The 25566-nt window shown below is 41.6% G+C and overlaps 3 protein-coding genes across 3 annotated transcripts; 2 read left to right on the top strand and 1 right to left on the bottom strand.

Annotated features, from left to right (window-relative positions):
• Positions 1–6492: 6492 nt before the first annotated feature.
• Positions 6493–10670, top strand: LOC105278064 (serine protease 53). The gene is made up of 9 exons (XM_020031209.2): positions 6493–6578; positions 6901–7051; positions 7207–7459; positions 7694–7831; positions 8013–8159; positions 9192–9373; positions 9609–9870; positions 10069–10203; positions 10347–10670. The coding sequence occupies exons 1-9, from the start codon at positions 6527–6529 to the stop codon at positions 10488–10490; spliced, it is 1464 nt and encodes a 487-aa protein (XP_019886768.2). The 5' UTR covers positions 6493–6526; the 3' UTR covers positions 10491–10670.
• Positions 10671–12575: 1905 nt separating this feature from the next.
• Positions 12576–14824, top strand: LOC113561621. Its single transcript, XM_026968185.1, has one exon. The coding sequence runs from the start codon at positions 12707–12709 to the stop codon at positions 14288–14290; it is 1584 nt and encodes a 527-aa protein (XP_026823986.1). The 5' UTR covers positions 12576–12706; the 3' UTR covers positions 14291–14824.
• A 67-nt stretch (positions 14825–14891) lies between these two features.
• On the bottom strand, positions 14892–24993 carry LOC105277988 (metal transporter CNNM4). The gene is made up of 14 exons (XM_011336759.3): positions 24328–24993; positions 21805–22084; positions 21557–21715; positions 21247–21402; positions 20953–21141; positions 20678–20851; positions 20237–20408; positions 19766–19957; positions 19368–19514; positions 19115–19255; positions 18755–19027; positions 18435–18670; positions 18111–18335; positions 14892–17971 (listed from the first exon to the last, which is right to left on the bottom strand). Exons 1-14 carry the CDS (start codon positions 24924–24926, stop codon positions 17804–17806), a joined length of 3111 nt encoding a protein of 1036 aa, XP_011335061.2. The 5' UTR covers positions 24927–24993; the 3' UTR covers positions 14892–17803.
• Between the last annotated feature and the right edge of the window lie 573 nt (positions 24994–25566).

Here is a 25566-nt window from a genome sequence, read left to right as displayed (position 1 = left end):
AGAGAGTAACCCTCTCTTTCGGAGGTAACTTGCGTCGAAGGTCAGTTTCTCGTGCGCACCTATTCGCTGCATACCGCGCATAGCCCAAAAGATAATTATAGTTTCGCGGTCGACTTGAAAATTTCCGAGATCCTCGCGCGCGCGTCGGCGGAACCGTTCTTCACTGAAAAGTATCGCCGCCGCGGCGCGAGTGTGGGTGAAAAGATGGCCCGAAAGGGTGATGCCAGCGGCTGGACTGAGGAGGAGAAGGTAGCGCGTTGGGGAAAGAAAGGGAGAAAAAGAGCGAGAGAGCGAGAGAGAGGGGGGGCGAGGGGAAGGGTGCTAAAGTGAAGGGTTCGCCGAACAGAGATTAGCGGACTGCTTCGAGACTTTCGTGTTTCTTGGATCCCCGAACCCGTAGATCATGATAATTGTGAGAACAATTCATCGGGTAAATTTCACGCTGAGCGCTCCTCGATTCGTCGGCACGTAGATCCCGCCGGACCCGCTCTATTAATCACGATCTACGATTCGCCGTAGTCACTATTACGGACAGCGTCGAAAAACACGCTCGTAATACGGCGTAAATGTAAACGTTCACTCGCCCCTAAAATCGATAGGCGAAAAGGCGCATGAGATTATTGAGTTTATTCAAGTCAAAGCTGAGACAAACTGCAGACGTTTTCTAGCAACATTTTGTAAAACAATGGGTTAATAAATTTAGAAAACCTCTATGCAGGAACGAGATCTAAAACAAGATATCCATCGAATCCGCGCTTACGCATACAGGTAACATCATGCAAACGCAACCGCAAACGCGTTTTGGAGTACTTTTGAAATTATAAGAGAGATCTAATCGAACACCAGCTCTGTTTAAATTAATGAAATGCGGTAATGCCGCATTTGAAGAGGTGAATCGCACAAATCAATGTTCCGGCGTTGAATCGTTGAATACAGTAAATTGATTAAATATGCATATTAAACATGTAATAATTTGTTGCTCTTACAACATCGCACAGTGACGATAGGCAGTCAGCTGCATTCAATATTTACATTTAATGATATCAACAAATCGTAGTGCCATTTGTGCAATCGATGCTGAAAACTGCTAATCCGGTAGCATTAATTAATTGATGAAATCATCCGGAGATGATCCTATTTATACGTAAATAATAAACAGCCACGCAACACATGATATTACAATAGTCGCAAATGCATTAAAATTTATATCAGCGCAACAAGCCAGATATCATATTGAGTTTGTAACAGCGAGAACGTAATGTTATTCTTCTATTGATATTGATTGTACAGTACGCTCTCTTGAAACGACCGAAACTAAGAACTGAAACAAGAACGTGACGAGCTATCCCTATTAGCGACGCATAATTTAAATCGTCCGACAATCGATCATACTTTCACCTCGTACTCTTTTATTACATGTCATCATTGTTTTATGCATCATTCTTTCGTAGCAACGCGTTTCTAAGATCTGACGTTTATCACAAACTTGTTTATTGTCACTCATTGGATGGTAGCAAATGTGTTTCGCAATAATGGAAGCGTGTAAATGGCCCTAATGCGTGCAAATTCTAAAACAAACCTTAAATTCATGTAAGACGAAAGAGCCGTCACGTATTGACGTCTTCTTCGCGCTCAAGTACTCAATTTACTGATACTTTCCTCGGACGCTCATGGTGGAAATCACTTATGAGCCATAAACGGAGGAGAACCCGACGGTAATACGTGTTCGTACTAATAATAGGTCCTTGGTAAATACAGGGTAGCTTGTACACTAATAATTATCATCGTGCATCCGCGTGGCAGTGTCTCGGCGCGTTCTACGGCCACTTTACGATAACGTCGCGATTTTTATTGATCAATGCAGATAATGAATATCGAGAAACGTACGACAAATCACAATATACAACTTTGGGGATCTCCCGTCAGAATCGGATTATCAGCAAAAGCATCATTCGTAAAAGCCGTTCATTATCTCAACGTGTCAAGTATAATAAAATTTTCTCGATCATGAGAAACGCGCGACATCTCTGCGAGTACTTGTATCACGCAACATAAATGTATAGTACAATTAATGATAGCATTTGCTAACATTTGCACGCGTGATTAGGCACACAATTCATTTGTATAATTCGTACAATAAAAGAAAATTAACTGTGCGTATATGTATGTATACACATAAATGGAAAAGAACTTTCCGTTTCACCTGGTTCGTTGTTTCATATTTGACACATAAGATAGATCACGACGACAGCTTACTTTGTACACCTCGCATTGTATCGCAATTACGATTAGTTCAGTTTTACAGGGATACCATTAACGTTAACTCCCTCCTGAAGCGTTGCAACGCAACAGCAATCGACTCGCGATTGTCGATGACGTTGCGAGGTGGATCGTGGGAGAAGCGCGCGAAATGCCAGGTGAGTCGTCGTTTCGAGCGATCTAAATGTAACCCTAAAACTCGCAGCCCACAGGGGCTACAGGAATGTATAATTACGGGGCATAAAAGTAACTATCGCCCACTCAAAAGGCATTCTCGAGCGCGCGCGCACGGCGTTTTTCGGGGGTCGTCGCACCCACGACTCGCAGATTCCCATCGATCTCTCGGTCGGTTCGGGATGTTTGAGGGAGTAATTTTTTCTTCAAACGGGGCGATTATACCAGAAGAACGCGCTCGACGCACTTGGCCTGACCTTGGCCGCGCTGTAAAATCGTCGTAAGTATATATGCCGGCACTCGAGCGGCATCGAGTGGACATTGAAAAAGTTGAAAGAAACTGAGAGCTGGCCATCGTGCCGTTTCGAGGATTCCGACGGTGACTTGGGGATGGAGAAAACCCCGCGGTACGTTTCCGAAAGCGATAATCCTCGAAGCGGTTGCGCACCATGACGCTCGTCAGCACTTGTTTGCACCTTTTCTTTTCTTGGATTCGATTAACGGACTAATCTCTGCCGCGAGTGTATTAACTATCTGCTAGATTTTTCTTCTTTCGTTCCATCGATACAGAGAGAGGGGGATACATATACGTACCACAGTAGCTATCACTGATCAGCGATATCGCTGGACAATTCAACGTGTTTGCATTGTCTATGCGCGACATATTGGGTCATTAAGTATGAAACTTTACAAATAGAACATAAACTTTTGCATTTTTTGGCACATGGACATGATTTATTTTCAATCGAAGTATGCGCCCATGTTATCTACACACTTTTGCCATTTTAGTGGTAGTTGGTCTATGCCTTTACTATAGAAGCCAGGAGTACGGGAATCGATGAAGTCGCGGAAGGCTGTTTCGACTGCCTGTTGAGAATTGAACAATTTTCCCACCAACAAGTTGTCCAAATTCCGGAAGAAGTGATAGTCGGTAGGTGATAGATCTGGTGAATATGGTGGATGACGGAGAGTTTCCAATTCCAACTCCCGTAGCTTTGCCACGGTCAGTCGTGCAGTGTGCGGTCGAGCATTATCATGCAACAGCATTGGCATTGACCGATTGACCAATTTCGGTTGTTTAATAGCAAGTTGTTGCATCATTTCGTCCAGTTGCTTGCAATATACTTCAGCCGTTATCGATGTACCAGGTTTCATAAAGTTGTAGTAGATAACACCTGACCTGGACCACCAAACAGTCACCATAAGCTTCTTCTGTGTAATGTTGGGTTTCGCGTGATGTCTCGGTGGTTCATCAGCGTTCAACCACTGATGTGAGCGTTTACGATTGTCGTAGAGTATCCACTTTTCATCGCAGGTCACAATTCGATTAAAAAAAGATTCATTTTTGTGACGGGAAAGCAAAGAAAGTGAAGCCTCTAGACGTTGCGCCTGCTGCGCATCGGTCGATTCGTGCGGGACCCATTTGTCCAACTTCTTTATCTTACCAATTGCAGCTAAATGAACCAATATGGTGGGTATGGAAACATTGAATATCGATGCCAATTCACGTGTACTTTGAGATGGATCGGACTCTACTACGACTCTCAAGTGATCATTATCCACCTTCGTCTTTGGTCTTCCACGTGGCTCATTAGCGAGGCTGAAATCTCCATCTCTGAAGTTTTTGAACCAATTGCCCACCGTTGCTTTAGTAGTTGAACCTTCACCAAATACAGCGTTGATATTACTGTGGTTCCACGGCGGAACTCATATTCATAAATCACACGAATTTTGGACTTTTCCATAGTTCTATAAAAAAGAATCCACCAATAAAACTAATGAAGATATTTGAACAAACAAATATGGCATTTGAAGAGCGAACATACATCTATCACACTAACCTAACCTGATACTGACGTCTGGCGCCAAATTTGAGACAACAAATGTTAAAGATGGCGCTTTTGCATTTGTAAAGTTTCATACTTAATGACCCAATAGTTCTTTATCGTACATCAGATATCATAGTCTATCTATGAACAGAGATGCGACGTGGTTAACCACGGTCAGCCGAAACGGCGTTTGTCGAGACTAGAACGATTCGCGTTAGCAATGCGATATGCACGAAACACCATCTGTCATATCGGATTGTTAACTCGGTTACAGCTCACGCATATCAAATCGTTCAGGGCGCAGCTTAGCCCGGAATGGGCAGCGCGCTAATGCGATTTGGATATATGGAGAGCCCTGTGGGATGTCAGCGGCGTGGAGCCTTCTCCCTAGCGACGCGATAAACGATATACATATGTAAATATCATGATCGCGCATTGCGAGTCACCCTGACACTCCGATGCTGGATGAGAGTGCTATCGCAGTAAAAGATACCGATTGCTCGTCGTCGGAGGTACTATCTCGAAAGATTACGCTTACGCGGGATTTTATCTCTGACTTGGTGCGTTTTTACAAGAAACATTTTACGATTGCATCGTGCGAGAATAGACTCGCAAGAACCGCAAGGGAATGCACCTATACGGAAGGGAAACAATCAATTTGCGCTTTTCTAATGGAATCGTTAAGATGATATCCAGCCGACGCGACAAAAAGTCCAAACCCGTCTAATTTTCTCTCACGGTTCCATCGACAACGTCGGGATAATCCCGTTAACAGGATCAAGGCCCGTGCTAGACGAAGGGTTCTTGTTATTCGCAATCGCCTTCTTTCGCACCCGATCCTTGGGGACCGCAGATCCCCCGTATTTGTTCCTCTCGCTACGCCACGAGAATCATCCTAAAGAATAGAATATTTACACGCGCGCGCGCGCGTGTACATATTAACAGCTACAAAAAATACGGAGAAATTATTTACTTGTATTCGTAGAACAGGTTCGATTGCTCGCATGATGGTAAAGCCTGCAATCTTAAGTAATGGACGTTAACTCGAATATTTACGGTCGGATTTCTCAAAGAGAAACTCAAATTGTTCTTACGTAGGCGTCACGTTAAAAAAAAACCGTACCTCCTCGTCTCGAGCGCGACTCTATCGTCAGACTAATGATTTGCAAACAGGCCCTTTCATCTCGTTCCTCTCATTAGAAAGTTTTTCACGACCGAGCGTGTCGTGCGTGAACAAAGCGGACGTCTTGAGAATTTTGAAAAGACAAGAGTAAAGAAATCTTAACCCGCCGTAAGCTTTGTTCCTGCCATCTGAACTTTATTTGCGTTTATCTGCACTTTCTAAACGTAACATAGCCAGAAGAAGCCTGCGCTCAAAGTGCTCCTGCTTACGTTTTTACGCTACTTCAGTTACACGTTACTCGTAACTGAAAAGAAGTGATATCAGTTTGGACGACGAAAATATCTGTCCTTAAAGAAGACTCTTTCGTCAAAAGTTAAATAGTATTATTCAAGTTATTCACTAACGTAACGTGTCTAATGTAACTTCCTGCTCATCATTCTTTTAATCATAACACGAAATAGATTGTCATTGCAGATAACGTGCACAACCGTATGAGTATGCGTGCGTATCAAGTACTTTTCTAGATAACGCGCGATTGGGAAATCCGTTTGATTATAAGATAAAAAACGGAAATGATATATCGATCTCAGTGACTAACGTAGAAAAACGTTTAATAGCATCGTCGAATATCAAAATGTCAATTTACAATAGCGTTATTTTATGTACAATTGGAAATTTAACTATTTTTATGTAAGAAGAGCATTTAGATAAGAATGATTAACGAAAATCGCATTTAGCTTGCGATCGTTGATAATCGTGCACATGGTCAGATTTATCTTTACACGGATTTATTTGGATCCAAGAATAAACCGAGAAACACAAAACTTTAAAAAGTAATAAATAAGTTGATTATGAATGTTGAATGATTATGCTTGGAAAGATAACACTGAGATCTTTATCGTATTTTTACGCGCATCAAAAACTAAATCGTATTTACAATCGAAAACCGGAAGCGCGTTTGTTGTTTCTCGCGTATGAAGTGAAATAAGTGTAGAGATAAAAAACGGCATAAAATAAAATATGTCTTGACATCATTCGGATTTCACAGATTACATAGATTGGATAATTGATAAACCGACTATAAAACATAGCCGATAAACGACACGCGAGCATTCGCTGCGCGCGGCACACATTGGCAGTCATGTACGTGGCTCTCAGTTTCCTCCTACTCAGCCTGACATTCGTTGTCCACGGTAATCTATTACGCTTTAGAAAACCTAATCTATTACGCTTTAGAAAAAAATCAATTTCGCTAAAAGCAATAAAGGATTAAAGCGAGCAATAAATACTAACGTAGGCAAACGTTTCAAGTTGCTTCAAACAAAATTAATCGAGGAATAATCGCTCTTATCGACCGAATTTCTGATTAAGAAAGTAACTTTGATAATATTCTGGAGGATACTTTGTGCTGTCATAGACATTTTTTCCGATTAATTTCATTGGCTTAATCAGGAAATGATTAACGTAACATTGACGTGTATAAATAAAAATACATAAAATTCTTTATCCACTAAGGCTTACCAACGAGCCATATCATCGGTGGTACCGATGCACCGGTCGGCAAGTATCCACACCACGTTGCCCTGAAGTACGATGGCAGGTTTCGTTGCGGAGGGTCAATTATTAGCAAACGTTACATTCTTACCGCAGCTCATTGTGTGAACACGTAAAGTATCTTCATATTCATGTTATTTATTTTTTACATTTCGACATCTACCTTTAATAGATGATTAAAAGTATGTTTCCTTTTCTTTTCGCATTTATACGCACAAAATAACCATCAGATAGATTTTGATAAAAATATATATAATTTCATAACAGTCTGGCCGATCCTAAGAAACTCGTAGTCCACGCTGGAACGATCTATTTGAACGAGACGGGTGACGTTTATCAAACAGAAAGCACAGTGTGGCACGCTGGTTTTGACGATTACAGACTTAATAACGACATTGGTCTTATTCGGGTAAACAGAGACATTGTGTTCAGCAATGTGATAAAACCTATTGCGGTTGCGCAAGAGGATTCTGCTGGCGAAAATACACCTTGCGTCGTGTCCGGTTGGGGCAGAACCTCGGTAGGTCTTTACAAGAAACTTTACACGATTGATCATTTTATTCAAGTTTGGCTCGACACGACACGTTACGACGTATCGGGGCAACTACTAAACGTACCATCTGAATTCTGGCTATAATAAGCGTATAATCATATACTGGTCATAATTCGCGATGATCGCCGCAAAAACAATTATACATTCACCTGCTTAAGGCAATACGTACGCGGGTCATTGATTCATCGTGCATTTTCGCAGGTAAATGGACCTACGCCTAACACCTTACAAGAACTTGCCTTAAAAGTTTACTCTCCCGAAAAATGTAAACGTGAATCTTGGCAAGTAACCGACAATCACATCTGCACTCTCACAAAAGCAGGCGAAGGAGTGTGCTTTGTGAGTTTACGCTCGTGCATATATATTTGAGTTTGCGTTACTTGAAGTCGGAAAGAAACAAACAGTACTGTGTATAGATACAGTACATAATACATACTTTTTGTTTCTTTCCGACTTCAAGTAATATAGTCGTGTACCATGTATCAGTTTACTTACGATAATTGCACATATGACGTTGCAGGGTGATTCAGGCAGCGCTCTCCTCGCTAATGGCGCTCAGATTGGAATTGCGTCCTTCGTAGTCCCATGTGCACTAGGGATTGCCGACAAGTTCACAAAGGTGTATGCTTATCGATCTTGGCTGGAGGAACACACCGTTGATGTTGTTTAAATTTAATAAATTGAAAGCTTCACCACACTTGATTTTAATTACTTTTAACATTAATGTTTTATTACCTCTTTCCTAATCACGTATTATCATATCGATATTTGATGCGTTTATCGGAGGATATGTGACATCAGATATAATAATAGATAGTCGTAGACCTGTTGCACCAGATAAGTGGGCGTAATGCCCGATTCTCCTGAAAGAAATTACGACGGTGAAACATGTAAAATTGATTAAAAGAATATCACTTCCGTCAGTCTAACAGGGAGCGAAATGTTTACTACTATTCGTTCAGTTTCAATATACAATATGCGGATGAATGATTTATTATTATATAATAAAATCTCTAACTCTTGAGTAACGCGACGTACATGTCCTGTCAAAATTGATATCGGATATCTAATCAAGGTTTTATCTAGTTCTTGAAATTGTCGTGTGTTTCAAAAGCATACGTCTTCACTCAGATATATGCATGCCATGCGTATGTAAACATACTTCGTTGGTATATATATACAACGAAGAAACCTTTTTCTTCGACAGTAGATTTCTACTCTTACGCGATGCACGCACTCTTTGCACGCAGTCTCCTGATCATTTGTTGTTTAGCAGCGGTCGGCCATGGTAAGTAGAAATGGAATATTTATACAACAGACATCGTTGCGTTAAATGCGAATTGGACTTGGACGTTAATGGACATTAAAATAAGTATGCTTTGAGTGAGTACCAACGCATGTCCATTTAATGAAAATTATATACCGGTTTTAATGTCTGCTATCAATCTTACAATAATGGTCCGTGATTTCGCAAAACTCAAATTGATATTTATTTTATTATGTATTATTTATTATGTAATAACTTCCTCCGTTTAATGCAGAATGCGGTTTTTAATGCAGAAAATGTCAAATGAATTATTCAATATTTATTTTGCGTACTTGTCAAGAAGAAACATGATAATAATTTTTTAATTCATTCTATCGCGTATCTCTATCGCGAATTGGAGAATTATAAGTGTTTTAAAATAAAATGCGTTTATATTATATGTTTTTGTTCTTGTTTGAAATAGGTCGGCCGAGCACTCACATCGTCGGCGGCAATGACGCTTTCGTCGGCGGGTATCCTTACATGGTGTCTCTGAGGCAGAAGAATAACCATTTCTGTGGTGGATCTATCATCGCTAAACGTTACATTCTCACCGCAGCTCATTGCCTCGCATCGTACGTGTCCTTATTGTTTTTGATCGTTCTCATCACGTGCAAAGAATATCGTGTAACCTTTTGATAATTATTTAATTGTTTCATAAATTCTCGAGAGTATTCCAACGCTTCTTGTTTCTCGACGTATTGTTTATTATTGAGAGAACAATAACGAAAATAACTATTAAAAAGCAAATTACCTTTTATCTTGTCGCTTACCAATTAAGGCAAATATATGATTTCATTAATTTGTTAGGTTGACCGATCCCAACGTTCTCAAAGATGTAACGGTTAACGCCGGTACCAACTTTTTGAATAAAACTGGTTACGCGTATGCCGTTGAAAAAGTCATTATTCATACTGATTTTGATATGAATTTTATTCGCAACGACATCGGCTTGCTCCGTCTAAAGAGAGATATAACATACAACAAGGTGGTGCAACCGATCTCTCTCGCAAACAACGATTCCGTGGCAGTTGGCGAACTCTGTTTCCTGACTGGATGGGGAAAGCTGAAAGTAAGAAGTATAATAATTAAAAAAATGATTGTTTCGAAACATCGTACGTGCATACCCTCTCGTTTGTTCGATGCGCGTCACTCACAAGAGAGCAGTAGAAAAGCTATGTTAACAATATCATCTCTTTCCGAATTATTCTTCAAACAATGGTACCGTTTTACGCGTAAACTTAAATTTGTCAAATTTGTCTTTTTTTAGTTCTTGGGTAAAATACCGAATAAACTGCAAAAACTCGATTTGAAAGTCTATTCACAAGCCAAGTGCAAATTGTTATGGGATGTACTGGACAGTCAGATTTGTGCGTTTTCGCAATATGGTCAGGGAGCATGTCACGTGAGTACCAAGAATTAATGTTAATGAAAGAAATATGGATTATCAAGTGCGCGTAAATTTCCCTCTTATAATTGCTCGCTAGTGTAAATGAATGATAGTACCAACATCGCTCAAATATAATTTTTAACAAACGTTTCTTTCAGGGTGATTCCGGTAGCCCACTCGTTGCGAACGGTGTCCAAATCGGTCTTGCGTCGTTCGTTCAACCGTGCGCTGTCGGATACCCAGACGTATATACAAGAGTATCCACTTTCAAGGATTGGATCGTCCAGCATATATCGAAATAAATTTTATTAATTTTATTAATTCTTCCGACACGTCTTATTAAGTCTTAATTCTGCCGACACGTCGACATCTCGACGAAGGAAAACATGTGGCGCGAACATTTATTATATGTATCATTCATCCGTGCAGAACAAGTTGATTAAAACCAGATTGTTTGCACGTAATAAATTTATTTATTAAAATGACACAAACATTTAGTATTATACAAACTGTACAAACCTGTAATATTCTCGAAAAGAAAACTGACTACAGCCAGAAACGACTATTATCTCCTGCTATTATATACATATACAGTGAGTAACAAAAATATTCGGACACCACAGTATTTTTGAATATCGGTGTATATTTCAATTGTTTAGGAATGACAAAAGTAAAAATTTTTTTCTTATGATGTATCATTTATTGTAGTTAACAATAATATGCAATTTAATGTATCTATGTTTAGCCATTACATTTTTATAAATATTAAATGAAATATTGTCCGATTTTCGCGTTACAAAAATATTTGGACAGTTAATATATTTTCTCAATATATTAGGCAATACATTATCTAAGACACCAGTATCTCGGTCAAAACCAATGTTTACAAACATACTATGAGTATCAGGAACTTGGAATTCCATTTATCCTCAGTATTACGTCTATCGTCAGTGAAAATGGGTCGCAAAAGCAAAAATACATCTTTCAATATAAGACAACTCGTGATTTTTCATCGTGAAAAAGGAAAATCTTATCGTGAAATTGGTACCCCGTTAAATTTAAGTAAGAGCACTGTTGCGGACATTATAAGAAGGTTCCAACGAGAAGATCGCATTGAATCCATAGCGCAAACTGACCGGCCAAGGATATTAAATGTTAGAGAACGCAGACAAGTTGTACGAAAGATACAAAAAAATCCACGTTTGAGTGCTCCAAAATTAGCAGTTGAAGTTTCTCAAGAAACTGGAAAAAGTGTGCATCCCCAAACAATTCGTCGAACATTAAAAGAAAATGGATATAATGGCCGAGTAGCCAGAAAAAAAACCATTTATTAACGAGGTGAACAGGCGAAAACGTGTGGCGTTTGCAAAAGAATTTAGTAGCAAGGATGAAACATGGTGGGATGATGTGATCTTTTGCGATGAGAGTAAATTCAATATTTTTGGGTCCGATGGACGAGCCATGGTGTGGCGTAAACGTAACAGAGAGTTAGATCCAAAAAATTTGCGTGCTACGTTTAAGCACGGTGGAGGAAGTATACTTGTCTGGGGCTGTATTTCAACCGCTGGTGTTAGCAATTTAGTTTTTATTGAAGATATTATGGACAAAAACAAATACTTGAAGTTATTAAAAGATAATTTACTGCAAAGTGCTGCGCACATGGGAATTGAAGCAACATTCAAATTTTATCAAGATAATAATCCCAAACACAAAGCTCGAATTGTACAAGAATTTTTATTGTATAATTGTCCCAAAGTGTTGCACCCTCCACCTCAATCACCAGACTTAAATTCCATCGAAAATCTGTGGGATGATTTGGACCGGCGAATACGCTTAACTCCCATACGTACAAAAGAAGAGTTAAAGAAGTTACAAGAAGAATGGCAACAAATAAGTCCCGAATATTTAAGAAAAATTATTTCTAGTATGCCTAAACGCTTGAAGCATGTCCAAAATCAAAAGGGCTATGCTACCAAGTATTGAAATTTCAACGGTTAAGTTTTAAAATACCTTATTTGGTATGAGTGTCCGAATATTTTTGTAACGCGAAAATCGGACAATATTTCATTTAATGTTTATAAAAGTGTAATGGCTAAACATAGATACATTAAATTGCATATTTTTGTTAACTACAATAAATGATACATCATAAGAAAAAAATTTTTATTTTTGTCATTCCTAAACAATTGAAATATACACCGATATTCAAAAATACTGTGGTGCCCGAATATTTTTGTTACTCACTGTAAGTGCGCCAAATTTTGAACGCCTCTCTAGATACTCCCTATGAAAATATGGGGAAATTACCCAAAGTACTCCAAACAGTGCAGCTGAAAAGAGCAATTGGCTCTTGCTCTTCACATGCGCGATGATGTTGCGCAGACACAGGTTAGGTTATTCGGCGCGCCCAAGCGGACCCGATGATTCAAACCTCAAACCTTTCAATCTCAATCTTCTTGCGTATGTACAACGTTCTTCTTTGCGTACATCATGAACGCCATTAAGTAAACGGTGAAGAATGCACATCGTGCTCGATGATGAAAACATCGAGCTGCAACAATTCCTCGTGTGCGAGTTTTACGGTCGGGAGACCTGCTTTTGTTGGTCTCCCGACAAGCTCGTCATCTTCCCGTACACGAAAGAAGGTTCAGCGGCGCGAGACACGCGAGTCCTGTCGACGCCAGGGTCCGTCCGGAAGATCCAGTGGTTCAGTGATTACGATGGCAGAGTGTTCATGATCTGCACGCCGCAGGGGGCCTACAAGCTGTCGCGGAACAGCGAGTTCGCCCTGCTCAGCAAGAACGCGCTCGCGATGGGCGCCGAGTACTGGGAGGTGATCGTCGCCTACCGGAACGGCGTCTACCTCGACAACAAGCAGAGCAAATCCTCCCGGTTGTTGTTTCAGTGCTCCACCACCTCGTCGGAGGTGGCCGACAAGGTGCACGCCCTTCCTCTGGCCCTGCAAAGCACCGAAACACAGTTTGTCAACTGTCTCGTTGCCAACTGGGAGGCTGAGCAGAAGCTCTGCGTCCTCGCACATCACCGGAAGCTGTTTGTACTGAGGGGAGATGCTGTACAGCTGATCTACATGAGCGACATCACCATTGTGAACACCAGTGCAGTGAAACGGGGTAATAAGGTAGCGGGTGTGCTGTTGCATCTCGTGGACGCAGACACGGTGATCCTGGTGTACGGCAAGAATGATAATTTAGCCTTCGAGAAGGTGCATCTGGGAGGAAATGGGAGGAACACATCGGTGCTCTGTGCTGGCTTCAGCTTGCAGACTAAGAACGTTATCTGGATCCTATACTGTGATCAGTTCCGGATGTACTATGTGAGAAAGGAGCTGTCCACCAAAGTTGTTCAGCAGACGCCAGTGGACGAGAGGACATTTAGGTGCATACAACATTACAGGTCGGATGTGATTCTAGGTCTCTCGCAGGAGAACGAGCTGGTAGAGTTCTCTCTGGAGAAGTTCGAGAGCTCTCTGTTGGCCAGCAACGACGTTGGCCTCTGCACAAGCATGTTTCAAAGAACGGATCTCATCATGGAGAAGATCTGTGCCAAAGTGAAGCAGTTGGATGTGCTCTACGAGAGCTTGGCAGTTGAGCAGGATAGATTGAGGCGCATAAATATGTATGCCTCGAAGCAGAGACTTAAAATAAAACCTGACATCAAGGTGTCCAGGATGCAGAATTATCGTTATCTTACCCTAAGTATTGATAAATTGCCAAAGAACAGTCATGTGGTGTTCACTTTCCTTTCTAAAAATCGTAATGTATTTTGCATAAAGGAAATTAGGGATACAAAGCTTACGATAGAAATGCCTATCAATGAAGACAAGATATTGTGCTCCTCGACCGTCGGCCTAGATTTGATTACGTTAATGGATAAGCAACATCCTTGGTGCCTTATAACTGACTTCATAAATTATTCATTACAGGATTATAGGGATCGTAAGAGAAAAATAGGACCAAAGAGAGACAAGACAGTTTTCATAGACACTAAGATAACGTCATTGCGAAATTTAATAGAGGACAAAGATTTGAGCATGGCAAAATTGTGCGAAATTAAGGAAGTCATACGAAAGTCAGAGCTATAATGTACTGGGAGTAATTTTTGAATTAAAATTGACATAATAGCTTTTTATCTTTAATGCTTAAGAGATAAATATTGATTAGAAATTGATAAATTTTTTACTATTGTCTTGGAGAATAGACTGATTAAAATGAACTACTTTTGTACACCAATCTGTTACACACATAGTTGTAATATTCTTATACCGCTTTCATAAAATTTTAATATTGTTATGTAATAAAGATTTTATTCTTTTGTATGAATGATGTACACAAACTATATAGTTTTAGCTTTCAATAAATGTCTTTAATTTTTCAGAATGCTAATTAGGTATTGATATAAAGTATTTATATCTTTTTTTTATGTTATACATACAATTGTGTGATTGTACAGAACGGATACAAGAAGTTGGGAATTTTATGCTACATTCTTTACATTAAATGAAAGCGTGTGAAAATCTGCGTAAAGGAAATTTTATGAAACATTCCGATGATAAATTGTGATAAATGCAAGTAAATGTATATAACGTTTTATAAAGATAAAAGGAAGATAATCTAAGGAAGAGCATGTTTTTGGTTAATTCATTCCTTACAAAACATTGCCACTCGTTAGATCCACTATTATTCTTCAAACTCTCATTTATCTAAATTACATTTGTGTTTACATCATTCTTTGCCTATTAAATCTCTCTATGTATATTAAGTTTTGATATCTCAAGGGTACATTTCGTAACTGATCTTTAATGCTCCATTAACTGCGACAGTAATCCAAGTGTTTCACTTGAGAACACACATATAACATAAGTATACATCGCCAGGGATCGATGATCACAAAGTACTAAACATACAGAGGGGCAGGGGGGCAGTTTATATAATCATTACTTTAAAATGATGGATATGATGATAGATCTCAATAAATACGACGAGAAATGAAGATCATACATTAACGCGTCTCTACATTCACTATATTATATAATACGTACACTATGTAAATCATCTCTGTAAAAAATGTCACGTTTATATTCATCCTTCACGCTGTAACTTCGTCTATATATTTAACAGTTTAATCGTATAATGTAAGATTACATCTAGATCTATTATCCTGCAATAGAATGCTTCGCGTATGCGATATATTTTCTCTCCTACGCCTAACATCTCTATTTATAGACTTGGATAGTACAAAATATTAATGTTGCGCTCACATTGCAGTTTTTTTTTCTCTTCTCGCGGTAGGTACTTCGATCGACGATCTATATAAGAACGGCGTCAGATAATCATCCCCTAAAAATTCGATACGCTTTCCGAAGGATCCGAAAATTATAAGTGTCAAGCCTCATCAAATGTTCCGACGCAGAGGTGATTCACGATTAGCAGACGCGAAGAATCCGTTTCGAATTCAGATTTCTGGCTCTTCAATTATTTGTATCGCGTTCTTGTCTGTTTTTATCGCATCGCGATTCATCATCATGAATGATGACATGCAAATGATCGACATCTGCTGACTGAGAATCGCCTCATATGAACACATGAGAAAAAGATTCTGGCTCTTAACGCAGGAAACGCTTTATGCTGAACGATTAATAGCACCGCCGCACACTTTAACGTACACACATTCGTAAGTACTCGATTAACAACAACACAGTTCGATTAATCATATATTTATCATCAAAATAATTTATCAAACAAGGCAACAGTTTATGAAAATTAAGCTCGCGAGAAGATGCCAACAACAACGCTACAGAATGACGAGCGAGGCTTCACGCTGTAACTTTCGACACTCACTCCTGAAATTATGATGTAACGTTTACAGACAATTGTACAATAGAAGGCAGACTTCGTATATATATATACATATTTTTTCCTTTCAAACTTCACGCATCTTCAATGTTCCAACAAAAGCTTACTCCGCTAGAAAAATTCGTTCTTCATCTGTAATTACATCCTTTCTGTAGCAAAAATTTCATCCATCTGCATAAAATAACTCTCAACGTCGTGAGTATCACGGCAATTCGGCCGCAAATTAAGTACCACAATGCAGTTACAAAATAAATGTGGACAAGTCTTACTGATGAGAGAGAAAAACAAAGACTGAATCTGTTTCCTATTTACATTTGTGTCCACCGTCTGAAATGAATCAACGCACGCTATATTAAGCGCGAGTAATTCGTCACTCGAAGCCGGGCGATTAAATCATTACGAGAAAAATCAGCGCACCAAGATAATACCTCTCGCTCCGTTTCTTAATCTCAACGATATCGATAAGAGGTACGGTACGTTCCTCCTCTGCTTATCTAACTCCTCCGCTAGGACGACGAATGCGAGAAAAGTGAAAAGTGATGCACGAGTGTGTGTAGAATAATGCCTCCAACATGCCGCTGCAGCAGTCATCACGGGAATGTAACTATTTGATACGTCAACTTGAAAAACTTGGTTCTCTCTCAAGAAAAAGAAAAGGAGAAAGGAATAATTGCTTTTTTTCCCCCCGATATAAAGCACGCAATTGTAGTACCTACATAGAGAATTTTCTTAAGGCACGTAATAAAAGTACAAGTAATTACGTCGGTTATGTACCAAGCCCCTTTTCCTGCCGCTAGCTCTCACTAACTGGACCATTTAAGTCTATCGTACACGTTCATCAGGATCACACAACCCAGGAGAGATGCAAGAATAATGAAAAACCGCGGTTCCTCATCCAAAACAAATAATCGAATAGTGTATATTAATCTACTGTTTATACTCTCTTCATTTGTACTGCTTTCTATTACAGCGTAGTTCTTCCTACCACCTCTCTCTCTCTCTGAATTAGCTAAGATCACTGTACCCGCGTATAACCGCTTACACTCGCTCCTACCGAACACGCATATATCGCAATCATGGCACAGCAGTTACAACAATAGAGAACATTGTGATACTAAAATCTAGAAATATAAAAAAATATGTATGTATATATGTGTGTGTGTGTGTGCGTATATATATATGTATATATATATAAAAAAAAGGCAAAGAAGTCGTTGACATACGTTTGTAAAATGGAAGCCAGCTCTTCGTTTTTTTTTCTTCTTTTTTTCAGAAACTGACGCGTTATCAGAGCAACTCACTTACGAGCTAATCGCGCAAGCCTAAAAGAGACAGTATGAGACTGCAAGTATGAGCACGTATCGCGTTTCTATCGACTAAATTAAATGCTATTGACGGTAGCTTCGAATATTTGCATATTCTTCGCCTCTTTGCTTCTTTACTGCATTATCGACGAGTTGACTGTAAATGAATTGTCTGCATCATTCACGAAACGATTCACATAGGATAGAATTTCTGAATTAAGAGTCGGGTACAGCCTCTAAGCCAATTGCTAAAGATAGCCCTAAAGGTATTTCTCTCTCTCTCTCTTCTTACGATAAATATTGTAAATAATTGTGAAGTACCTAGTGCCACAGTAGCAAAATGTGTCATGCCAGCATGTTCCGCTCTGTGTTGCTTGATGCTCTTAAGGTAATCGATCTCGCCGACAGTAACGAGCACCGCCGGCCGTTCTGCAAGCGTTAAGAGTTGTCCTGCCTAGGCAAGAGATTTGTTCGCTCCTCCTCGTCGCTCGTCTTCTTGTTGGTCGATAGTATTCGCGCCGCTTCCGTGTGCCGGGCGAGAACGTCCGCGTCTATCGCGTTCAGCGAGTCGCGTTTGACGTGATCCTCTACCGGACTCGTTTGCACCTGGAACAACGTGCCGTGAATCAACGAAGCCTTGACCAAGATCGTCAAAGATGAACATCTCATTAAACTGAGTTAATTAAATCGCTGCGTTCAATTAAGCGACCGATTAAACATTCGAAGATGTAAAACGTGCGGCAACCTTGGTCAAGTTCCTTGCTTTCCCGTCGATCCGCGGCGAGGCGAACTTTGCGTTGGTGACCGGACTGGCGCTGACCGGAAGCGGCGACGTCGGCGCCGTCACGCTGCGTACGGGCGATGAATGGCTAATGGAGTCCCTGCCCTTCTCGTTCTGCACGACTTTGTCCGCGGGCAATACCGGAGATTCAGGTACACTGCGGTCATCCTCCTCCAAAGAGTGCAGCAACTGCGGAGTCACCAACGAAGCCATCCGAAGTTATTCCGTCTGGGATTGACTGAGAGACTTTATTTATTTAATATTCCGCGATTTATAACGAGATGCTACCTTCTCCACTTCGTCGTCGAATTGTTCCTGACTAGGCAACGGATCCTTCTGGCTCCTCTCCAGGAGCGTGGCGCGCTTCGCGGCGAGGTACAGCGATCGCTTGATCTTCACGTAAAATACCTCGGCCACGGCGCGCACCGTATAGTCCGGTATGAAAGTGTGACGCAACATGGAATCCAGGTTGACGGACTGGATGCTCCCGACCGTCTGCGGATTTGAATTCGTCGGTGACTCCGCTGGACATAGAAAGAAAAAAGAAGACAAATATAAGATATATAAGAAAGTAAAAAAATCTTTATCAGAAAGTGCTTCATCTTTACCGATCCCGATGTTAGCCGTGAGAGCCTGCGATCCGAAATACGTAAACGGGCCGCTCTCGAACATCATGTTCTCCTTGCCCACCGTCACCTCGACTCGACCTTCCAAGATAAGTACGAAGTAGTCGATCGCTTTTCCTTGCTGATAGATTATCGCCGCGGGATCGGTTTTCGCCTTTTCGCGCGACTTCACTTTGATGTGATAAATGATGTCCTGCTTCAGCAAGCGTCGTAGGATCGTCTCCGATATGACATCCGGTTTGAATGTGTCTACAGCTGGAAATCACGTACATTTCACGTGAGATTATCGTTCACTAGCGATAAATGTTTATCAGCAATACGCGAACGAATTAAGGTGCTTACTTGTCGACAGATACTGGAACATCGCAAGCGTTAACTGCGGGGAGATGTGAATGCGTTGATTCTCCTTCTTCTCCGCGAATATGGTGAAGTCCGTTGGCACTTTCGGGCGTACTTGCCTCTTACGTTTGCTCCGGTTATCCGCTGCAAGAACGAAAGCACGTGTACATTACGGATTTACCGTTCGCACGGTACTCGGGTGAACTTTCAATCGCAAAAGAAGTCCGTGGCGAGTAAGCGGTGAACGAAAACCTACTAAACACATCTGTCTCATCAATAATCTCAGCTTGAATTAATTCCTCGATAACATCTTCCAATGTAACCAAACCAATCACCTCGTAAAACGGATCACCTTCACCTTCGTTGTTAACTCTCTGTACGAAAGCCATGTGGCCTTTATGACCTGAAAATACACAAGCACCACTTTTATCGCACATCTGTTTTAATACTTTATGGGATATTTGCATATATGTACATAATTTTTGTATATATATATTTTTTTAATGGATTACTTTTAATTAAATTAATTAAATTAACATTTATGTAATTTAATTAAAATTAATTTAAAAATATATATGTAAATTTATGTAATTCAATGAAAATCAATTAAAATTGATTAAGATTAAATGTGGAAAAGTTTTACATCGTACGAACCTTCCTTGAATTGTTTAAACATTATATCCAACGTAACATCCTCGAAAATAAAGTTGCACGGATTTTGATAAAACTGACAGAGTGTCTTGAGTGGCATGTTATCATCGGGATCGACAAATGCGAGATCTTTGATATACAACATCGTCATTATATTCGTTCTTACGCCCTCGTATACTGGTATACGTGAAAATCCTAAAAGTGGAACGCGCGACATTAATCCCGCGCGAAGTCTCGCTGGTCGTCGCTGGGCGGAGAGTCAAGTTAAAAGAAAATCTTCTTGATCAGTTTAGGTAACCGAAGCGAGCCTTGATAAACGCTTATCTAAATGTAAATTTATCTGTAGCATAAATGCTTAATTAAACTGATAATATCTCCGAGCTGCAGCGCCGATTGACACGAAGACGCAAGCTCATTAAATTCCTCTTTCCCAAGAGAGAACGAAGGGAAGACGGAAGGGGACCCCGACCGTACCTGATTTCATAATTTCAGACACAGTTTCAAAGTCTAGCACGGCGTTATAGTTCAACATATACACATCCTCAATTCTGGTCATTACGTCCGCTACGGTCTTCTTCCGCAGTTCTAACGCTCCTGCAATTATATTTACTTCATCTTTCTCTAGATCGTTGTATTCGGTCGTTACCTAGAAAGTTTCCTGTATAGTATTAATACATCAATTTCAAGTGTTCATGCATTTTTCAAAGACACTTCAAGCAGCATTCCCTCACTCTACAAGATATCGAGATTTGTAAATGCTTCTATCAAATAATTACAATTGCTTGCATAAGAAATGTGTCAACATTGTCAGGTAAATGGAAAAATCACGCAAAATATTGTACATTCTTCGTCTTATTGTATGTAAGACATTCTCCGATTAATTGATCAATACTCAGTCATTTGTTTATTTCTTACCTTTACGAGTTCCTTCAAGCGTTCTCGATTGTACACATTTCCGATCTCTTCACCAAGAAGCACGTCTAAAAGCTTGCTGATCGGGTAACTTAGTGGGCAAGTGATTAGCATTGTAAACTTGGTCAGATAGATCGTTTTTGCGCCAATGCACAATCCGTGCCTGCTACAAATCGCCTACAACACGTGTTTCGTATGTTTAGATGAGAGAGGCTCAGCGACTCGGAAATTCTTAAATGACGGAAGAAAGCTACGTAAAACTCTTGCGTGAGACGTACCTGCGGCGAGATCTCGCCGAAAATGACAATAGCTAACGTCGAGCAGATAACAGCGACTAGTCCGGATGTCAAATCATCCAGCAATATCGTGAACACGGAATTGACAAGAACGTTGGAAAACAGAATCGAACACAAAAGGTAATTTCCGTGATTTCTCACTGGCTGAATAGCTCTCGCATATTTTTTCTCCTACAACGAATAGAGGAAACATGTGCAACATAAGTAAAACGGAGCTGGAGCTGGAGAGGAGGAAACGAAAATCCTTAAAGCAGAGAGGTGCTTTGTTTTGCTTACTTTCTCGGTACCGGTATTGACGAGTATTTTCAATTCGGTCCTATCTATCGCCATTAAACCGAGATTCAGACCGGAGAAAAGAGCGGACAAACCGAGGCAAATGAGAATGACTATGATAGTGAGCCAGAGCGGTAGTAATTTCTCATACGTGCGGATCTGAAAGTCCTCAACTATAAATAATTGTTTCCACTGAGTAACGAGATTTTATTAGAGTATTATAACAGCTAGAATTTTCTTTCATTATCCAAGTGGAATAAAAAGTCAAGTACAAACAGATGGAAAACAAAAGAGAACAGAGAGGGGTGCTCACAGTGTTGTACATCGTGGTGCCCTGATGTTTAAACAGCACGTGTTCCCCCTTCATCAGGTTCTCTCTCTCGTATATCGGCCGTTTCACGCAAACGTAAAACGCCGATCCCGGTGGCAACACCACGCGAACAATCGCGGTAGATTTCTCTACGTTCTCCACCTGAAAAAAACGCACATTGGATGCATCAGATATTTCATTATCGAACTTTCTCTCCCGGGATCCGAGAGCTGAAACGTGGCGATATTCACGGGAAATTCGTTGCTCTTGATCTTGTCGCAGACGGCGCCCCTCTCCGCCGGCACGTCGGTGAAGGTGATCAGGGTATCCTCCGTGATGCCGGTGCCGAACAAGCGGATCACCGCCGTGCTCCCGACCAGAATCTGGGGGATTCCCTCCTCGCTGTAGATGGGCTTGTTAGCCGTCTCGATCCGCAGCCCTTCGATGTGGGCGTCCGTGTAGTTTTGTCGGCTGACGAGTCCGGGAGCGCCGAGGAGCGGATCGCCGCGTCGCGCGCGGGAATTCCATTTTCTGCGGACGAGAGAAGAGCTTGCATAAGTGAAGCGAACGGAGCAGAAACCTTCATCGACGCGCTCTTTTTATTGTTTTACTGCCATTCTCATCATGATGATTGCGGGGTACTTGAAACTACGCACGGGGCGTGTTCCGCAGAACGATATTGGTCAATAAACTCGATGTTAATATCGAACGGCACGTAAAAGCGTTATCAAGAACGCATGAGCGATATCTGTACCTCGAACGTTAATCTATCGAATGAATCACGGAAAGCGTGTAACGAGAGCCCTTTCATAAACAAGGCTATCGTCACCGTAAACGTGTTTAGATAATGATATTTCAGATCGTCGATAAACAAAAAAAAGAAATAAGAAGAAGGAATTGTAACAGCCATTACATAATTGAGACCCGTTCCTCTTACATAAATCGTCCGGTGATCCCCGTAGGAACCCCCGCGTGAACTCGTTTTCTCGCTTCGGAACACAAGTATCGAACGTTTATAAATAAGCAAAAAGAAATCCCGTTTCAGAGTGAAGAAGAAATTTTCCCGTGCATTGACGCATTTCCCGAGAAATTAAAGGCCGACGCGCAGGAACGATACTTTTCCAGATGCTTCCCAATGAAAAAGAGATTGAGGATTATTTTAACATTGTTACCACCGGCGAGGGGGAGGAGCAGCGGCGGACGGCGAACAAATCCGCCGCATGATTTATCGCACGGCGCGGTGCAACTGCAAAGAGCAATAAATCTCACGCGGCCGCGTAAACGACGCGTCGCGGGAGCGCGTTTAACGCGCGCCTTATCGGAAACAAAACGGGATATATAGGCCGCGTGCATTCTATTTTTGCTCATTAACGCGGGCCAAGTTTGACCACTGAATCAATTGACTGGGACTGCGGCCAGCGCGGCGGTTCGCGCGCGGTTAATGATCATGTTTGGTAGCGCGTTATCGCCGGTCGCCTGGCCGCCGGACAAATTCCTCAGCGGGCCGACATTCAACCGCGTTCAAGCTTGCGCGTTCTTCCTGGCGATAAAGCGCACCCCGCAGTTTATCGTTACGCTTGGCATCGTCTTCTGCTGCCTAATCCGACCCGTCCAAGTCTCAACGTTGTGACGCGGCGCGCAAACAGCCGCTGAAGGGAGAGCAATAAGCGTGATTTATTGGAAGCTAAACGAGCCACCCATGTACATGATACACGCAGTCTCTCGCCTTTAAATCAATGACCCGATGTTCGCGGGAAGGAAGATAGGCCTGGCGCGTGTCGCGTATCAGGAGTGTACGATAACGAAACGTGACGCTTTTTCATGCTTTCTCGTCACGGATTAAGGCATTTCACGATGAAGATGTTGATACGATGAATTTCATGAGGAGAATGTTGAAGGGTCGAGGGACTCTGCGACGAAAATTGCCGACACCTTGCTACGTTGGCTTAAATGTAAAATGGTATCTTTCATTGTCAAGTGGACGCTACGAGCTTCGCTACAAGTCTTTTATCTGAATCCGAAGCAAAGCTGTGGAGCCTGCAAAATAGAATGATTGATAACTGCGTGGCAATCTGTGTGTCTCCGAAATGTGGAAATGCGTATATTTCATAGGAACAGATTTATACATTTTACATTAATCTTTGTCTTACGCAAATAAGTATATCTTATTAAAAACAATGGATATACAGAAGAATTTATATTGTTATATTAATTCTTTTTTCTTTATGCATGTTCCAAAGCGAAGTATTTTTAAAGATCAGTTTGCGTCAAGCACGAACCTAGTTTGTATCGCGATATTTGGATTACACTGCTCGACGCACATCGGCTTTACTTAACTGCCTTAATTACTTTGGATTGCAAGACTCGGTCAAGGCTTTCTCTTAGTGTCACTGAAACTGAAATCTTGATATCCAGCGGAGTGTCTTGCATCTTCCGTCTGTTATTTCACGTCTGTTTTTAGACGGTCTTACTCATGCTGCGCTTGTCAACTTTCAGTTTCCTCCCGCATTCGCGTTTCAGGCATCACTCTGGTAATCATCGTTTCGTGACTGACAGAGACGAGAAAAAGAGAGAGAGAGAGAGACAAATGAAATGGCGGAGGCTAACAGAAAACAGGAAAAACGTGCGGTCGAAAGGAAAACCAACAAAACGATAGATCTGCGTTAGAGAGAGTGACAGAAAGAGCGAGCGAGTGCGAGAGAGAGAGAGAGAGAGAGGGGGGGGGAGGAGAATTATATACATAGACAGGAAGAAAAGTCGTCAAAGTTACTTACGTCGATACCGGGACTGGAATCGAAACGTGGTCACCGAGGCCGCTCCACCTCGCATCCGCGAGCCCGTGATCGGTGCCGTCATTTCGCCGACAGAAATAGACTGCGGTGATTTTCTTGTCCTTCGGGAATTTTTTGTGAAAGTAACGTAGATGGTAGATCGCGTAGTCGCCCCTCGGCGACATCCACACCACGTCCAGATTGGTGTCCGGATCGTCCGGGCAGTCGCGGCTCGACGGCGACCATCGCAGTGCGAGATCGCGGTTGAGACCGGCGCCCAGGAACTTGACGAGAGGTTGGCGTTCGTCGAGAGAGTACGTGCAGAGAGGCACGGCCGACTTCACTGAGAACTGTACGCGCGACGAGGCACCGACGTCGATGCCGTCGTCGTCGTCGCTACCGTTGTCGTCGTCGTTAGCGCCGGTGGCGGCGGCGCCGCCGCCGTGACGAGCGACGTCGAGGTCCGTCGTCGAGGTCGAGGCTGTCGCCGTCGTCGCCGTCGACGCGACGACATTCGCTAGCTGGACGACGCACGCGGGAACGAGTAGCAAAAGAATCGTTGCCGGCGCGAGACGCGAACGGCCAACATGCTGCGCCATCATACGACTGGCGTACTCCGCTGACAACTTCACGACGGTCGACTCGCTGGCTACCGCGGTCTTACATACAGGGCTGCGTTCCAAAACTCTACTCCGAGTAGCGGAGTTAAGCCCGGTGTCCACGATGCTAGAAATCGGTCCGAGTTCTCGGTCCGAGAAATATGTAGCCAATCAACTTGCACTTTTACGGAAAAGCCGCAAGTTGATTGGCTACATATTTCTCGGACCGAGAACTCGGACCGATTTCTAGAATCGTGGACACCGGGCTTTAGGCCTGATACGCCAGCCAGTGGCGTAGAAAATATCGCCTCGCTGATTGGTTCCTGTTCGCTGCTTGACGCTTGACGCGTCCTATCTGAATCAAGCCTTAAGGTGCCTTTTCATGCAGCGAATTTTTCGCTGCGAATGATTTTTAGCGAGTAGCGAATAATTCGCCGCGAAGTGGCTTGCTCAAGCTCCGGTTAGGATTGAGAGATCAAAGTATGTCATTTTACATATAATTCTATACATACTTGCAGTATGTATAATATTTTTATGTAATTTTATGCTAATATATGAATTTTAATTCCTATTGTATTTTTACAGGCAACATACAAACAAAAACGAAGAAGATTCAATTATTTAATTAAAGGAAAAATATTTG

The sequence above is a fragment of the Ooceraea biroi genome, chromosome 1, assembly GCF_003672135.1.
Source record: "Ooceraea biroi isolate clonal line C1 chromosome 1, Obir_v5.4, whole genome shotgun sequence".
NCBI lineage: Eukaryota > Metazoa > Arthropoda > Insecta > Hymenoptera > Formicidae > Ooceraea > Ooceraea biroi.
The sequence above is the reverse complement of the archived record's forward strand: the minus strand, read 5'-3'. Positions and strand labels throughout refer to the sequence as shown.

Coding starts and splice junctions, on each gene's coding strand:
- LOC105278064 (XM_020031209.2), top strand. CDS start 6,527: ATGTACGTGGCTCTCAGTTTCCTCCTACTCAGCCTGACATTCGTTGTC. Junction 9,374..9,608: donor GCAGCTCATTGCCTCGCATC/GTACGTGTCCTT, acceptor TTAATTTGTTAG/GTTGACCGATCCCAACGTTC. Junction 10,204..10,346: donor ATGGTCAGGGAGCATGTCAC/GTGAGTACCAAG, acceptor CGTTTCTTTCAG/GGTGATTCCGGTAGCCCACT.
- LOC113561621 (XM_026968185.1), top strand. CDS start 12,707: ATGCACATCGTGCTCGATGATGAAAACATCGAGCTGCAACAATTCCTC.
- LOC105277988 (XM_011336759.3), bottom strand. CDS start 24,926: ATGATGGCGCAGCATGTTGGCCGTTCGCGTCTCGCGCCGGCAACGATT. Junction 22,085..24,327: donor ATTCCAGTCCCGGTATCGAC/GTAAGTAACTTT, acceptor TCTCGTCCGCAG/AAAATGGAATTCCCGCGCGC. Junction 19,515..19,765: donor GTTTAAACAATTCAAGGAAG/GTTCGTACGATG, acceptor GTGTATTTTCAG/GTCATAAAGGCCACATGGCT.